At 35.6% G+C, this 19,117-nt stretch overlaps 2 protein-coding genes across 2 annotated transcripts in view; one reads left to right on the top strand and one right to left on the bottom strand.

Moving 5' to 3' along the window:
* side-VII (sidestep VII transmembrane protein) overlaps positions 1-19,117 on the bottom strand; it is a 494,219-nt gene that overhangs the window by 276,334 nt on the left and 198,768 nt on the right. The gene's annotated exons all lie outside the window — the stretch shown is intronic.
* LOC141460034 (uncharacterized) lies at positions 14,683-18,363 on the top strand. The gene is made up of 2 exons (XM_074139645.1): positions 14,683-14,963; positions 15,053-18,363. Exon 2 carries the CDS (start codon positions 15,088-15,090, stop codon positions 16,906-16,908), a length of 1,821 nt encoding a protein of 606 aa, XP_073995746.1. The 5' UTR covers positions 14,683-14,963; positions 15,053-15,087; the 3' UTR covers positions 16,909-18,363.

Here is a 19,117-nt window from a genome sequence, read left to right as displayed (position 1 = left end):
GGTTTATTATTTCCAATTCCATTTCTAAATATTTTTAAATTTTTTATTGAAAACCAGGAATTCTAAAATACATAATAAACCGAAGAAAACTCCTCTTTTTTTTTGGAAAATATATCAAGATTACGATATTTACAGAAATAAGAACTGATAAAAAAATGAATATAAATTAAATAAGAACCCAAAATAAAGAGGTGTACATAAAAATTCATGACTACACAAGAGATAAAAACGAAATGAAAGTTACCAATTTCCTGACCGGATAACTTAGCTCCAGGGCACCTTCTTTTTATCCTTCTACACTGACATGACTCCTAATTTACCGAAGTATACATATATAGAAGAAGTAGAACCAAAAACGAAGGACTACTAAAGGAAAATGTGGATAAGTTAGGTTAGGTTATTCCCGAACAACATCACCGAATTCTTAGTGAGTCACCGTTGAAACATGGATACCTCACGCATCTTCTTCTTATTGGGGTGGGTGGGGGTGGAGATCTAGATACATAAGGGGTAATGACTAAGAGCAGTGAAATCTGAGCACACTGCTAGCTACAACTTGGGAAGACGAATCTGAAGACAAAAAAAGGAAAACAGCCTCCGGGTTTTTGTAACTTTTATCCCCAGTTCACTTCTTTCAAGATAATCTCTCTCTCTCTCTCTCTCTCTCTCTCTCAGCTTCCATCTTGTTGATATTAGTCTGTTACTTTCTCAAATAAGAAGAGAGAGAGATGTGTTTTGATTTTTCCCCTAAGTTTGTACTTTTTAGTGAACATAATATAAATATTTGTCTTCCATCATCAAGGGTAACAAGCAAGGATTCTGCAAATATCCTCTGTAGATCAACTATTCCAATAAAGTTTCAGATCATTTTCTCTTCTTTCATTTATGGATACTCCGTGTACATTAAAGTGGGTAGCCACGGTAGCCGAGCGGTTAATATGGTTAATATAAGAAATTTATAGTAAAGTTATGTTAGGCGGTTATAGGCTAGACCCGCAATGCTAAGATGTATTGTTGGCTAGTGGATTCGATTCCTCAGTCTAGATCTTGTATTTTATTTAATGGTTAATATGAGAAATTTACAGTAAAGTATGTTAGACGGTTATAGGCTAGACCCGCAATGCTAAGATGTATTGTTGGTTAGTGGATTCGATTCCTCAGTCTAGATCTTGGATTTTATTTAATGGTTAATATGAGAGATTTATAGTAAAGTATATTAGGCGGATAGATACTAGACCCGCAAAGCTAATATGTATTGTTGGTTAGTGGATTCGATTCCCAGTCTAGGTCTTGTGTTTTATTTAATGGTTAATATGAGAAATTTATAGTAAAGTATGTTAGGCGGTTATAGGCTAGACCCGCAATGCTAAGATGTATTGTTGGTTAAAGGGTTCGATTCCCCTGGTCTAGGTATTGGATTTTATTTAATGGTTAATATGAGAAATTTACAGTAAAGTATGTTAGACGGTTATAGGCTAGACCCGCAATGCTAAGATGTATTGTTGGTTAGTGGATTCGATTCCTCAGTCTAGATCTTGGATTTTATTTAATGGTTAATATGAGAGATTTATAGTAAAGTATATTAGGCGGATAGATACTAGACCCGCAATGCTAATATGTATTGTTGGTTAGTGGATTCGATTCCTCAGTCTAGATCTTGGATTTTATTTAATGGTTAATATGAGAAATTTATAGTAAAGTATATTAGGCGGATAGATACTAGACCCGCAAAGCTAATATGTATTGTTGGTTAGTGGATTCGATTCCCAGTCCAGGCCTTGTATTCTATTTAATGGTTAATATGAGAAATTTATAGTGAAGTATGTTAGGCGGTTATAGGCTAGACCCGCAATGCTAAGATGTATTGTTGGTTAGTGGATTCGATTCCTCAGTCTAGGTCTTGTGTTTTATTTAATGGTTAATATGAGAAATTTATAGTAAAGTATGTTAGGCGGTTAGAGACTAGACAACAAAGGTAGGCCAAAATATTAGGGAATTTGAGGAATGTTATTTAGGTCGTACCTTGCAAGTCGTTTTTACATACTCTTTGTTTTTACATAGATATGATGACTATAGTCTATAAAAACTTGCTATTATAAAAAACAAAAATAAAATAGAGCAACGTGGCGTGCTTAGACAAAAAAAAAAAGTACTTCTAATAAATAATACGGCCGTTAAGTACTTAATGCTTTGAAAGCGCCATCTGTATACGCCGAGTAAGCTAACTTAACTTCGTGAATTATACAGTAAAGTTGAGAAGTGACTTCTTACTTCCGTTTTATATACATGTCTGGGTATTATGCGCGCGTGTGTATGTGTATGTATATTGTGTGTGAAGTGTGCAATATATATATATATATATATATATATATATATATATATATATATAAAACATCCCTTGATGACCTAAATGGAGTTAGTTAGAATTTTAGATTCACTTTGAGGTTCTTCTTTTTCATTTTAAGGAAATGTGATGCAAAGTACGGACAGAAAAAATAACAAAAAGAACAAGAAGAAGAAGAGGGGGAAAAATCCAAATTTCTTATTTTATGTCTTTAGTTTTTTATGACTAAACTTTAATAAAAAAAAAACTAAACTAAAAAAAGACTTTTAAAAAATCTAGTACTCATACTAAAACCAAAAACTGCTGCACTATCTTAGCCGATTATTTGTGGCCCAATGCAAAGATCACATCCTGGTCTAGCACAGGGATGGCGAACCTTTTTTTGAGACGTGGGTCAAATTTTGTTCATTTTTTTTTTTTGTTTAGTACTAGCTCTTGGGCCACTAATGCCCATTCGGCACAAAAGTTAAGTTTAAAAATTTTAAACTGAATATTTTCAAAACTAAACATCTTTAAAATTCAGTTGGCTTAACTGGGTAAAACGGGGACGAAACAAGTGCTATGAAAGTCTCTCTTTTTACAAACATAACTGAACAAAACCTGAACAAAAGTGTGTTTTATCTGAAGAAAAATCTAAATATGGTTATTTGCTTTGGGTTGTCGATCTTTTTTTGTAACAAACAAAATATGAGTAAAATTATACATTTTATTTGATATTTTGTAAACACTTTTTGCTTTATTTCAAATACTACAAAAGCATTTGTCGTCATTTGCGTTTTAGAACTCTGTAATGATCAAACTAAAGGTTATTAGATAGCATTTTAGGGCGCCACGGTAGCCGAGCGGTTAGAGGCGAGATCTACGTAACTAATACGTATTGTGGGTTAGATTTCCGGTCTTAGGGCTTGGATTTTATTTAATGGTTAATATGAGTAATTTACAGTTAAGTATGTTTGCTAGTTGCCTCCGTCCACGACACCTAATTGATAGTTGGACGTTAAGCCGCGCCTGGAAAATAGGTTGCTACTAGATAGCATTTTAAATTGCTTTTGTGTCAATGCGTGATTGAAAAAAAAAAAAAAAACTACAGATAGAATATAAATTATCCACCACAATTTTAGAAAATCTAAATCAACCCGCGTAAAACAAAACAAATGGTTGCCCCTAGCAATTGTCTGGGTCAGTGAAAAAAGCTTGCGCGGGTCTCAGTGTCTAACCCGCGGGTCATAGGTTCGCCATCTCTGATCTAGTACATAGTTTAGTTTGAATGATTGGTCAAATAGTTTTTCACGAGAGCTCAAAAAACATGATACTCATTTTTCAAAAGAAAATGGGCTGCCAAGATTGTCTACCAACCTTGTTTGGGCAACTAAATTTCTTGAAAATGGAAAAAAAAATAAAATAACTGTATTATGTGGTTAGCGTACTGGACTCCCATGCGGAGGTCCCGGGTTCGAATCCGGGCTGCTGACCTCTTAGATTTTCTCTTACTAGGAGCTTCTTACAGCTCACGGTGATGGACAGTGTTGTCTGTAACGAGGAGAACACTGTCCTGTGGCCGGCAGTGCACTGAAAAAAGCTCCGGGCGCCAATAAACTTAGATGTTGACGCGCCTTAAATCCTTTTTTTTTAAAAAAGAAAATAACTGTATTATAGCTACATAAATAAATATTATTGTAGCAAAAATAAATAAAATATCAAATATAAATGGCTAGAGAATCAGACGAAAAGCTGTCAATTTGAAAGAGGAATAAAATGAAAATGTGGCATTTTCGGTAGAATTACATTGTTTTCTGGGTCTTGGTCGATGGTTAGGACTTAAATTTGAAGTTTCCGCTGCTTTCGGGGTTAGGACTTAAATTTGAAGTTTCCGCTGCTTTCGGGGTTAGGACTTAAATTTGAAGTTTCCGCTGCTTTCGGTGGGTATTGATTGTTGAGAAAGTTTGTTCGCTCACATAAACGAGCATTTTTTTTAGACTCAGAGGAGCACTTCCGGTGAAATCTGCAAATCTAACGGTAGTCTTGATTGCCTTGGTTAGAAAAAATTAATAATACTAGAAGATTAAAAATTAAATTGAAAAAATTTAGTCTGTAGTTTAGTTTTAGTAGTTTCTGTTTCGAACTTTTGCTTTCACAGAAGTCTAAACCAACTTCTCACGAAAAAAAGAAGAAAAATCAGTGCAGAGGGATGAGAAGGGATGAGAATGATGTTGGAGGAGATGAAATGAAAGCCAAACTGGGAAAAACCACCGACCAAGAGGAAAAAGTGGGAAGAGAAAAATAAAAATAAAAAAAAAGTTTCTCTACCCAGTGCACACGTCACAGGAAATAGTGGCGAGTAAGAAACCAGTAGCCAGCAGCCACAAGTACTTTGTCCGGGACAGAAAAGTGTGGCCACAAGAAATAAATCTGTTGCCATGGTGTAGGAGGTTTGGTTTGGTGAAACAAGTACCTACTATAGTCGCTCGCCGCCGCGTCCATTGCAGCACACTGGGTTTCTATTGGGAGGGGATGGGGTGGGGAGAAACTTTAGCCCGCTCTCTTGGACCCACATTATAGCCACCTAAGAAAACTAAGAAGGCGGGAGAGAATTATGAGAGAAAGAGCGGCATTTCCAAAACACACACACATGTGTGCGCGCTGCCAACATTGTACCGCTAAATTGTCGTATATATATAGCACGCAGGCGGTGGTTGCAAACTTGCTATATAACCTCTAAAGCACCAGCGCTCACCATTCTCCAGCGATTTCTTAGTTCTTGATAGGTAAATCCACCAAACATTAAAACCTTTTTCCTTGACTTTACCCATGCGTATTGTATCCCTAACCAATTTCGGATTTTCATCCATCATTAGAAGAAAAATTAATCAGTTAGGTGATGAGAATTCGGCTAAACTCATGTTTCCATATCACACTATACTTGCTGAGATGTAACCATAAGTGGAAGTCGAAAACTCTACACAAGTAAATAAAAGTAAAGTAATGCCTATTTTTTCAGACGATCTTTACGTCCTACTACCAAATTAGATGTTGTGGACGTAGGCGACTAGCAAACATACTTTACTATAAAATTTCTCATATTGACCATTAAATAAAATGCAAGGCCTAGACACCGGGGATCGAACCCACTAACGAACAATACATCTTAGCTTTGCGGGTCTAGCCTATAACCGCCTAACATACTTTATTGTAAATTTCTCATATTAACCATTAAATAAAATGCAAGGCCTAAGACCAGGGGAATCGAACCCACTAACCAACAATACATCTTAGCTTTGCGGGTCTAGCCTATAACCGCCTAACATACTTTATTGTAAATTTCTCATATTAACCATTAAATAAAATGTAAGGACTAAGACCGGGGGCTTCGAACCCCCTAAACCAACAATACCTACAGGTATGTATTAGCTTTGCAGGTCTCGCCTTTAACCGCTTGGCTACCATGGCGCCTAAACCAGAGCGAATTATTGAATTCCAAGTTATAACTTCCAGCTTTGGCAGGAGAACTTGACAAAAAAATATAGTCAATACCTGCCAAAAAAGAAAAAAAAAAGCCCTTATGCTAAGTATTGCCCATCAACCAAAAACATTTGGCATACACTTCCATTAACAAAAACACTTCTATCTTCAAAAGGTAGGGAAATCCGCTATAATTCCAAAGAACATCAACGTCTCTGCTAATCTACATAATGCCATGGAAATCCTGTGAACCATCTCAGCGCGGCTTGCCATTTTCGCAGACTTTGTCCGCACTTCCTTATGCAGAAAACTGTCTTTCCCACTCTTCTGTCCTCACACGCACGCCACACACGTTAGACTTCATCCAAGATCTCTACTATACCTATAAATGGCATCTACTGTGCTTTACTATCGCTTGGGTTGGTCTAATGTACTCATAGTTATCGGGAGAAAAAAATAATAATCTCGTGAGGGGAACTATGAATTCACAGCTTACTTCTCTGGACTTTCCACATTAATGTTGTTTTCCACGATTCTATTTTTGGGGAATTTCCTTAATCCAGCCACCAAATTTAACCTAGGGCTTTCTCCTCTAGCAGATGGTCGAACCACTACAGGTCGCTTTCTAACCAACCTTCATAGTGTCGAGAACGAAGCCTGACCTATCTGAACAGAAGCCATTCCTGTCTAACGTAGGATTCACAAGGGATTTGGCTTCTCCAGAATCCCTTCATAATACCAGGAAGTTGAGTATGATGCACTCTTACTAAGTAAAGGCTTTCAGTGGACATCCTAATCCGCCGCTTTCCTACTTAATATACATATTCTCCCTGGAGAAATTGGGTAAGCAATTTCTGGCACTAAAGAGACTGGGTATTTACCCGGGTTGCAGAAATATACCAAGATAATCAGAACATTAGTACAGCTTCATAATTTGGCGTACCCAATTTTTTGGTATATTTGAAGATGGTCTTGATCCATATTTGAAGATTCCCTTGATCTATTGTACAGTTGAGATATCCTCAGAACATCTAGACAGTTGCACCACGATGCAGATGTCCTTGAGTGCTGATCACGAGCTTTATCTATGGCTCCTTGAAAAGTCTTATCAAGACTAACCAGAACTCTCTTGGAGTGACTTTTTTAAAAATAAAAATCGGATAGAATAGGATAGTATTCACTCGTTAAAGACAATAGTTGTCTGTTACTGGATAGTGAACTGCAAGAAGCTTTTAAGAAAGAGAACATCTAAGGAGCAACCAACAGGATTTGAACACGGGTCCTCCGCATAGTAGAAACTGTGTCTTGGTGAACTTACTTCTCAGACTTACATTCTCCAAGTTCCATAAAACAGATAAGCCCTTTTAAAGCCGGTTTCTCAATATTTAGGGATTTACCTTCATGAATGGACTTTTAGGATTTTTAGCCCTTACCTATATTCGTCTATTTTATATAGAATATGAAGATAGTAAATCTATTTCCCTCCTCCTCCCACAGCTCTTGGGGGATTAGGATTGTCCAAGATGACCTCCAGAGTGGGTGAATGGGTGAAGCTGTTCCAGGGTGCCGAAGTAATGGTGTGTTACAGCTGGCAGTAACCAATTTTTTATACTGTGAGAGTTAGACCTTCTTGTGCCCTACAATGCCCCAGAACATCTTGGACTTGCCTCTCTTTTTTCCTAGATCACGCTATGATCGTCTGTGGGGGGGGGGGGAGAGTTCTATCCTAGCGTCTAAGTCTAGTCCAAATGTGTGTACGTACTGTTACAGTATGGCCAAGGTTATCCCGTATTAGCTGGGGGAAAAATCCTCTCTCTCTCCTATTACGTAACTTCTACGTCTAACCTAACCTAACCTATAATCCAACAACACTAGCGCGATCTCTGTTCTCTTGACTGACAACCAACACACAAATATTGGCTTTACAGGGGTTTTTCTTTTTCTTTCTTTTCCCATTTTCTTCTCTCTTTTCCTCCATTTACTCCAAGTTATTGGATAAACAGACTCATCTTTTGTGAACACTAAGACCATCTCCTTTCCTTCACCGTCCTGCTAATCACGGGGGTAAACTACATCTTTACACTAGCAACTAAAAATGGAAACAACATACATGTGCTTCCCCACTCCTAGATTACACTCATGGACCAAACATCGTATAGATTCAAAAAGAGGGATAAAGAGAGAAAATATTCTCCCTTTATCCTGGTTGTGTGCAGAAAACGGCCTATTATTTCTGCCTTTTGTAGACAAATAATAGGAAATACTGCTATTTATAATTTAATCAAAATTATCCACAAACTTAAACTGAACTTAAAAGATTAATAGATTAGATAAGGGACCGGGACCTATGCCCGAAGGCACCTATTGTGCCTTCCCCTAAGAATCTAGCAGACGAAACCTCCCCTACTGAGGAGGTTGAGGACTTTCCCTTCTTTTCTTTGGCATTGGCTTTCGCCATACAGCCAGCATCGTCTAGGTGCTTATCACTAGAATATCACTCACTCTCCATTCTTACTTATAAATACATTCGCTTCACACATTCATCCCTCTACTATTTACTACATATTTACATAAACTACAACTAATGGAAGGATCAGTACTCTGTGCTCCTGCCATCCTTATAGCTTAACCGAAATTAAAATCACCGTAATCCTTCTCTAATCATTTTCTTCCATTCATTCTAATTCGGCTATAGCTTTTAAATACATTCTTTGTTAGCTCTGCTACAGATTTAAGCACATAGATGTTGCTGGAGAGAATATTATGTCTTCAAAGCGAAATGGTGCATCTATCATATGTCGTCAAACATTCGTTTCCCTTCTACCACATAACGTGGACATATCATTATTATATTGTCCTGAAATCCTCCTACTCATTGCAATCTACGCAATGAGGAGAGGAGGACCTTTTTTTTTATTGATCCTGTGTAGATATGATCCGCACACAGCGTGGATTGCAACGCAATCGAATAAAATATTAATAACTTCAAGATTCCCAAAAAATAATAATTGGGTAATATCTAAAGTTTAGAAAAACTGGGGTTAAGCAGTTTAAGCTCTAGGAGTGTACACTCACACTACTTTTACGATTTTTTTTCCCAAGGTTACACAACTTATAGTTTTCTCTTTAAATTCCATTGAACTTCACTGAAAATGAAAATTTAGTGCAAAGCATTCCCTTTTCTATCCTAAAATCGATTTAAAACCTACTTCTTGATTACGAAAATATCACAGAAAAGTGAGAAATCCATAACGTAAAAGCAGACTTCGGGTTGAGATATTTCATTTTAATTAGAAATATTAACAGTACTTTTAAAAAATGTAAATGATAATAATACTAAATTGAAATACGAGGGTCGTTTGAAAAGTCCGTGCAGTCAGAGAGATAGCACCACTGGCGCGTATCGAGGTTATGTTTAGTTAGTAGCATCTCTTGGAAGAACACACACCAAGTTTCAGCCAGATCGGTCTATTTCTTTGTGTTTGGCATTCGTTTGAATCGAGGAAGTCGAGTGATTTTCAAAAAATGGACGAAAAAGAATTTCGTGTGTTGATTAAACACTACTTTATGAAAGGCAAAACGCCTCTAAAGAGAAGCTTGATAAACATTATGGTGACTCTGCACCTTCGATTAGAACAGTTTATAAGTGGTTTCAAAATTTTCGGAGTGGCCATGTGGGCACAAGTGACGCTGAACGTTCTAGACGCCCTGTTGAGGTTACTACTCCAGAAATCATTGATAAAATCCATGATATAGTGATGGATGACAGAAGAGTGAAGGTGCGTGAGATTGCTAGTGCTGTGGGCATCTCGAATGAACGGGTACATAATATTTTGCATCAACATTTGGACATGACAAAGCTATCCGCAAGATGGGTGCCGCGATTGCTCACGCTTGACCAAAAAAAGAAATCGTGTGAAGTGTTGCAAGGACGGTTTGCAGCTGTTCCAGAAGAATCCGCAGGACTTTAAGCGTCGTTTCGTCACTGTGGATGAAACATGGATACATCACTACACTCCTGAGACCAAAGAACAATCTAAACAATGGGTTACCAAGGGGGGAATCTGCGCCAAAAAAGGCGAAGACCGTTCCTTCGGCCGGAAAGATTATGGCGACTGTCTTTTGGGATTCGCAAGGAATAATCCTCATCGACTATCTGGAAAAGGGTAAAACTATTACAGGTGCATATTATTCATCGTTATTGGACCGTTTGGAAACCGAGCTGCAAGAAAAACGCCCACGATTGGCCCACAAAAAAGTCCTTTTCCATCACGACAACGCACCAGCTCACACCTCAGCAGTTGTGGTCGCAAAATTAATGGAAATAGGGTTCCAACTCGTTTCACATCCCCTCTATTCTCCAGACTTGGCTCCCTCGGACTACTATTTGTTCCCCAATATGAAGAAATGGCTGGCGGGAAAAAAATTTTATTCAAACGAGGAGGTGATTGCAGAAACGAATGGCTATTTTTCAGACTTGGACAAATCCTATTATTCGGAAGGGATCAACAAACTAGAGCAGCGTTGGACGAAGTGTATAAGCCTAAAAGGAGACTATGTAAAAAATTAAAAAAGGTTTACCCCAAAAAATTAAGTAGTTTTTATTTTTGCACGGACTTTTCATACGACCCTCGTAGCAATTTCTGAGAAAAGCAAAACCTCAAGCCCCGGAAAAGCCTTTAATTAAATTTTCCAGCAAGTATCTTTAAAATCAAAAGTTGTGGATCTACGAGTATAAAAGACAAACATCAAGATTAAACAAACTCGTAGTAGCTGTTTATGAGAAAAAAAAAACTTAATTCTGCTCAAAATCTAGTCTAGTAAAGTGCTACTTCCGGCGGAGAGATTGCATCCGCTAGTTTCTGCTAGATCCCATGGGAGCACCCAAACTAATTATGAAGTTGCATATTCTGTGATTTTAAGTTTAAAACTAAAGTGTTTTCAAATAATCTCTTTTTAATCTAATCTATAAAAACTTCCCTCGTCTGTTTATTTTAAGGAGTAGGATTACAGTACAAGATTGAACTCCTGATTGCTCACGGGAATCCGCATCACAAAAGCAAAGAATGTGATAGGTTGAATTACACAGAACCTCTGACTTGGTTGGTTATTTGTATGAAGCATGCGCAGTGGGGTATAGTTTTTCCAAAGAAATTAAAAAAAAAAAAAAACTATTTACAATTTTTAAAGCAGTTCTAATCCAAGCTATAAGTTTAATCTTCTTTGTGATCGATTAGAGCAGACTGAGAATCGAACCCCCATGAGTGGTGTGTCCAAATGTGACTTTGCGCATGCTCACAAAATATTAATGTAATTTTTGTTTGCCACTGTCCTACATTGCAGACAAATAAATGCAGCGCACTTTGCATGTCCGAACTTTTAGTGCACGGTTTTTTTTTCTACTGATTGTTCTGATCGATTAAAAATCAGTTTGAACGTTCGTTTTTTGTTGAAACTGTAAATTAAAATTTGGTGATCGATTTGAATTATACAGCAAACTCTCATTTGCGCATGCTCTCTGTACAATTCATGAACCAGTCAGGAGGTTTTGTCTAAACTAACCTTGCTTGAATGAAAAGGCTATCAAAAATTTTAGGCATGCGCAAAGTAATTCAAAACTAGACAGAAGCCACGCATGCGCTTTGCAATCATAAATAAATTGGCAATTAAACACAAAATTGTTATTAGCAATAAACCTAATATTTTACACTCCATTAATAAAATTATTTAGAATTTATTACTGCTCTAATCGATCACAAAGTAGATTAAACTTATGGCTTGGACTAGAACTGCTTTAAAAACTGTAAATAGTTTTTTATTTCTTTGGAAAAAATACATCTCACTGCGCATGCTTCATAGTAATAACCAACCAAGTCAGAGGTTCTGTGAAATCCAACCTATCACATTCTTTGCTTTTGTGATGCGGATTCCCAGATCTACCAGGAGCTTAAACTTGTTCTGTAATCCTTCTCCTTAAAATAAACAGACGAGGAAAGTTTTTTATAGATTAGATTAAAACGAGAAAAATGATGCAAGATTTTTTTTTTCGAACTAAAGGGACATCAAAAATTTCTTTCTTGAAGCTGTCAAGAGAATGTAAAAAAACTTAGGTTGTTGTCTTGTGTGAAAAATACCACAGATCTAAACTTATCTAAACCTTCAAAGAACTAGGTGAAACAATCCAGCGATAGCCTTTCTAGGCTTATTGAAATCCAAGCATTCCCAATACCTCTTCCTAAGGAAACCTCGCATACAATACAATAGACATTGTATGTTTGGAAGGAGTAGAATTAGACGGGACCAAGAAATGTGTGTGTGTGTGTGTGTTTTGAGATAGCTTGAGAGGATGAATAAGAAAAGGGGAGGAACAGAATTCCTAAGTCCCCCGGAGGGATAGAATTTCATTTGCCTTGTTGTAAGATTTATACCATACATGGGTGGAGAGGTGAAGAAGGGGCCCTAAATGTTTGGGAGTTGGTTGGAATTTGAGGAAGTGGAATGGATAGGCAAGCCAGGTATTGGTTAGACTAAGCAGGCCTTAACAGGAAGTTTGTGCGCGTGTGTTATACGAGTAAGAGAGAGAGAGAGGCTGAGAGAATCTAAGAGAGAGGAAGAGAGAGAGCTTGTTTTCCATTGGCCAAGAATTGTGTGAGGTAAGTCTCTTAGAGACAGTAAATCATGAGCGCTTCTATGGTCTGGAGCGTCGGTGTGTATAAAATAATCTGCGTATTTCCTATTACTAGTACATACCATGTGAGCAATCATGGGCGAACAAGTAAGGGATTGGTCCGAAAATGAGACCAATAGTATGGGAGAAATTGCCTTGCACTGGGATTGGCTGGCATTATCTAACGAAACTAGAACTGGACGAATCGTCTGTCTCTAGCCAGAGAAGTTGGGAATGGATTATAGTACATCACATTGAACTAGTACTTTCATCAGGAGTTTGTTGTTAGTCAAATAGTTTTATAAGTCTTACTAAAAGATAGCAGCACTATACTTTCTTGGCTCCTAATCCAAACAAATTTTCCCTGATGATACTCCATTTATTTATTAAAAATATTCATTTTTCCCTCAACTTTATCATCTATTTTTTTCCCCATCCTATTTTATCGTGGATATATTTTTATTTTTTGCATCATGCAAACAAACTACCTTCCAATTTGATTGTATTTCTTTGAAAAATGCTTTAAACAAAATTACTTTAACATCTTACATACTGAAAGTGAGCATCTCCTTCCCTTCTTTCTCGTCATAACACTGCGGAATTCCGTTCAAATCATGAATACACTTATATGAACAAAATGAAATATGTATGTTCTTGTGTTAATACTGGAGAAGATACGGGAGCTTAAATTTGGGTTACTTTACAACACCCTCCAAACTTTAGGTCGCATTATCTCCCTTTGTTCACGTCATACGAGGTGTGGCTATTAAATAACGAGACTATTGCTAAAAAACATTTTATTTTAAATTTATACATATTTAGTTATTATCACCTTCAGTATACACCCCTCCCCTATCCCTACAACGCTCCATGCGAATTTACCATTGTTCGAAACAGTGCTGGAAGTAGTTTTCTGTGAGCTCCTGCATGCAGCGTGCCACTTTTTCTTTCACATCTTCAACAGACTGAAAAAAATCGTATTCCTTTTAATGTAGAATTGACTTTCCAGGTCAGGCGAATAAGACTAGGATGGCCTAAAACTGGGATGTTGTACTTGGCTAGAAACGTCGTCTTGACAGACAATGCAGTGTGAGCCGGCGCGTTGTCTTGATGGAGAACCCCGTGACTTGTTCTTCCACAAATCGGGTCCGTTTTTTTTCCTTACTCTTGCACCAGAGTTGAGCAAGCACCTCACTTGCTCAATTAATGTTAATTAAAATTAACCTCACTTGAGGTAGTAATGTTGATCAATTATAATCGATATTTTCATCCGTTTTGGACGTGGTAGGGCGACCCGGGCGGTAATCATCTCCGACGCCTTTTCGGCCATCTTGGAAACGCTTGAACCACTCAAAAACTCGCGCACGTGATACAAAATTTATCGCCATAAACTTCTTTTTAATAAAAGATAAGTTTTTCAGTAGCGGTTTTACCCAAGTTTTGATGTGAAATTTCACGACAATTCGTTGCTCTACTACATGTGTAGTATCATGTTTTCGGGCAAAACGAAACTGAACACCTCCAGTACACAAACGACGGTTCCGGTTGAGACAGATTTCTCTACAAACACGTGAGACGCTGCACAATCGAAAGAAAAAAGGCTTTACGCTGCACAGCTGTCGCGGTCGTTAGGATTTTGGCGCATGCATAGTTCTTCTGTAGCAGCATCAGTCTGTCATAATTCCGTCCAAATCATGAATATACTTATGCATAGAAATGCGTTTACAATTGATTGATTGTTTTTATTGAATGTTTTTACTGGTTGCTAAGTAACAATACACAGGATTTTAGATATGATATTGAGTAAGAAATTGACTAATTTGGACTGAAAAACTGATATTTCTAGTGAAAATATAAAATATAAAATGTCTTCTCCATTACATTACCTTCTTTTAGTAAGTAAAATAAAAAAAAAATAATGTTTATAAAATCTTTTGAACTCAACTAAATCTTTGCAGTGTATTAAACAAAGCCAAAAAAAAATTATATATGAAACTAAATAATTTCTACTTTATTAAATGATTCTTTCACTTGGGTAAATTTTTCAACGTATACAAAATTTAAAATGTAAAATAAAATTGTAAGCAATGTTTTTATTTACAAATTTAGTTATTAATTTAGCCTCTAGGGTGTAACTTACAAAGGCAACACTGTTTTTTGATAAGCTTAAAACACGATCTGTAAATGTTTAGTCATTCAGTTTAGTGTTCCCAGTAAGCAACTTGTCTAGTGTTCTAGTAAGCAACTTGTCTTGGATTCGTCTGAATGGAAGATTTATGTATTATTTTAGGATGATTTATAAACTATTAGTAGAATTAAATCTTAAGAAGCTTTACTAGTTTTCTTGGCTTATAAATTTTTGGTTTCGCCTTCTGTTTACATCCCTAAAGTGGCCATCAAAAAGTGACTAGTGATTAATCAAAATTCTGATGATTCAGCAATTACTTTTCATTCTTATGTTCTTACTAAAAAGTTTATGAATAAGAGAATTCTGTAAGTATATTTAAATTTATTTTTTTGTTGCTAAAAGTTCAGCTAGATCTTATTTGGTTTTAAGAGTTATTTTTGTTCTTATTTTGTAGATTTTTTGTTTTTAAAAAACCAACACAAGCAAACAATGGATTATCAATTGAAAAACAACGATATAACAATTTTATACAATCGTCGTGAAGATATTAAACGTGAAATAAATAATTTCAATCAATTCTTTGATAATCTAGTGAAACGACATCCAAAATTGGTTGGTATTTTAGAGATTAAAGCCAGATTAATTAGTATACAACAATATTGGTCAATGTTTGAAGAGATACAAAATGAAATTGAATTAAATCATAAAACTATGGGCGAACAAGATGGTGAAAAAAATAATCGTGCTAATTTTGAACGACTTTATTATGAGACTATTGCTAATTCTGTACTGTTTTTAGAACAGCTGATAGCTGAAAATCCAAAACTAACTCAAGATAAAAGATTTATGTTTGATGTACAATTGCCAGGGATTTCTTTAATGAAATTCTCTGGTAATTTAGCTGAATGGGTGATTTTTTTAAATTCCTTCAAAACTTTGGTACACAATAACAATGCTCTTGATGAATTTAAGAAATTATGCTATTTAAAGATCTCCTTGTACGGTCGAGCAGCGCTTATGATCACTGATTACAAAATGAATGATTATAGAAAAGCTTGGCAAATTTTAGAAGAGAAATACAATGAAGAATTGTTACTTCTGAGAGAACAAGCCAAAACTTTATACGAACTACCAAAGATGGAGGAAACCACTTTGGATTCTTTGATGAAATTGTGGTCAACCGTTAAACTATTTATTGAGAAATTAGATTCATTTGAAAAGAACCCAAGCTATGCTGATGCATTGCTTGTACCATTGATTGTAGCAAAATTTGATCAAAACACCGCAAAAGAATGGTCAGAAAACGCTATTAACAACAATTCATTACCAACTTTAAAAGATGTTGAAGATTTTCTTAGAGAATGTTGCAATAAAATCAAATTCTCTTCAACAAATTGTTTACAAATATTTGGAAAAAATCAAAACAAATGTACACAACTGGCAAAAGTAAACAACGGTAATTGTGATTTATGTCATAGAGAGCATTTATTAGCAGATTGTGTAGAATTTATACAAATGCCGCCTAAACAGAGATATAATTGTGTGAAAAATTTATCACTTTGTACAAATTGTTTAATAAAAGGACACAAATCCAAAGCTTGCTTCAATAAATGTAATTGTAAAATTTGTTACCACAATCATCACACATTGTTGCATTTTTTTGATACAAATTTCACCAATCAACTGAACAATCCACCCACTGTTTACGTTTATTGGGCACAACAAATGAATCCAATGCAGAAAATAATTTTCACAATGGAGGTAATACCAAGACCGTTGCACGCGATTACCTATTCAAATATGCATTTTTTTGGCGATTTCTTGAACATTTTCTTAGCAACTGCTAGAGTCCATGTTACAGATCATTTTAATAGAACCTATTATTGTCGTGTGTTCTTGAATTGTGGTTCGCATGCAAATTTTATAACAGGATCGTTGGCTGAAACGTTGTTCATGAAACAAGGTGGATCATTGATTGGAACTGTGCAGACTATTAGCATTTCTGCGTCAACGATTAATAGTTACTTTAAGGAAGAGATAAAAGTGTTGGTTACGCCAGAGATTACAAATATATGTGTACCAGCGAAGGCCATAGATCCAGACAAATTAAAGATACCAAAGTACATTAAAATGGCAGATCCATACTATTACCAGCCGAGTGGATTTGATATTCTGATTGGTGCTGAGAAATTCTACGACCTATTGTTGCCACCCAAACTACCACTGAAGAAAGGTGTCGAATTGCAGGACACTTTGCTTGGTTGGATCATTACTGGCAGGATTCCTGAGGATGCTTTTGCCAATTTTTAAGGTATCGTCATTTCGAGGACACTTTTTTTGGGGGCTCAGTATGTAAATGACATTGTGAATTGCTCAATTTCAGTTCTGTTTCTTTGTTGAAAAACGAAATGCATTCACCATTTCCAATTAGAAGTACACCCTTACCTCTTTCTCAAGTTCCTCAATCTTCCTCCCCTAAATTCTTTGACCAATCCTCTCAATGATCCATTCATGAACTCCTCTCAGGAGGACGCCTGAACCTCAACTTAACTCCGCTTGTTTTTTGCCCATCTCACTTCTTTTCATTCTCATTTCATTAATCAGATGTAATTGTTAAGTTCACCTACTTCTTTTGCACTTTTTTTTTAATCCGTTCTGCCATCGTTTTTCCTAAGGAATTCATGCTTTAATGACCTTCACTGGCTTAGCTTTACTTTTTACTTCAACTTCTTCCGATAGTGCAGACCACACACTTTATCATCAAGACGTTTAATGATGTTTTTTTTACATATGCTTCAAAAAACTTTTTTTTTTCTTTTTTTTTGTCATTGTCTTTCGCCATACAGCCAGCATCGTCTAGGTGCTTATCACTAGAATATCACTCACTCTCCATTCTTACCTACAAATACATTCGCTTCACACATTCATCATTCTACTATATACTGCTATTTACATAAACTACTGCTAATGGATGGAGCAGCACTCTGTGCTCCTGCCATCCTTATAGCTTAACCAAAATTAAAATCACGTAATCCTTCTCTAAGCATTTTCTTCCATTCATTCTAATTCGGCTATAGCTTTTAAATACATTCATATTTCATTGCTAGCTCTGCTATCGACTTAAGCACATAAATGTTGGTGGAGAATATTATGTCTTCGTAGCGAAATGGTGCATCTAAATACCTGTATATATCGTCAAACATTCGTTTCCTTTCTACCACATAACGTGGACATTATTACATGTTTGAAATCCTCCTCCTCATTGCAATCTACGCAAAGAGGAGAGGACCTTTTGTTGATCCTGTGGTTCGCTCTCAGCCTGCTTATTGTCGTAACAACCCATTTATTAGTGACCGTTCCCTTAAACCATGGTTGTCTAGGTAACTGATCTGCCATAGTTTTATAGAATCTACCATTATCACCTGTTAAGTTCTATAAAAAACATTTGCTTGGAAACCACATTAATAATAGCCATTAAATTTGAATAATTAGATATAAAATTATTGTTACAATAATAATTATTTATTTACAAAACAACATATGTACACAAAAATGAAAGAATAACAGAAATTGAGGTTTCAAACTTAGCGTCTGTAATACACTCATCCGATAATATTAATACAGATTAAAAGGGAACATATTTACATTGTAAAGAGAGAAAATAACAGAAAAAACCTTAGCTTGTTATTGTTAAAATTTCCAAATAACATCATTGTTTATTAATGTAAAAGGATTATTGATAAAATAAATAAATAATAAAAAGAATCCAATAAAATTTGTGTGTATTAACCAAATAAATTTTAATTTTCCCACTTTCATTTTAAACTATCAAACAGATAAACAAAGAAAATATAAAATTAAAAGTAAACATTTGTATTAGTATTTATCGTTTAATGTATAAAAGAAATTGTAAACAGTTTTGTGAATATGGCTAGAGATTGTGAAAGATAACCTGTACGTACAATTGTTACCCGATTGTTACCTTTCTGAATAGAATTCCAATTCTCTCTAAAGCTTGCTGACACAAAAGCAAGAGCTTTGTACGCTATTGTTAGCGGTTTTCTTTACAGCTGTTTAGACAAAAAATAAAAATAAAGAATTAACTTTTATTTTAATTACTTTTTAACAGTTTTGTTTTTTGTTTTTTTAAAAATATTTTATTTTTGTAGAACATGAAATGATCATAATGTTTATGTTTAAAAATATATCATTTTTGTATTATTTATTTGAATTTATATGAAATGAATTTAAAGAATGTTAAGTATAATAAAATGTTTAATCTGTTTAAATTTAGTCCGTTGAAGGGTTTTAATTTAAATATTTCCTACATTAAAATAATTGCATTTAAACACTTTTTAAAAACAGCTGTGAACACTTTTACTTTCTTTTGCTGAAATTCGCGCTCTCTACGGAAGCGAGAGCAATAGTTAACGCTTCCTTCTACGTCTCCAATCCACACAATACACTTTGATCTAAATATTCCTCTCGTCTCTGGTAATAGCCCCAATCTAGCCTAAAA

This window comes from Rhodnius prolixus, unplaced genomic scaffold (assembly GCF_049639745.1).
Source record: "Rhodnius prolixus isolate KJV_2025 unplaced genomic scaffold, Rpr scaffold_6, whole genome shotgun sequence".
NCBI classification, from domain to species: domain Eukaryota; kingdom Metazoa; phylum Arthropoda; class Insecta; order Hemiptera; family Reduviidae; genus Rhodnius; species Rhodnius prolixus.
Note: the sequence above shows the minus strand (reverse complement) of the source record. Positions and strands in the feature narration are given on the sequence as shown.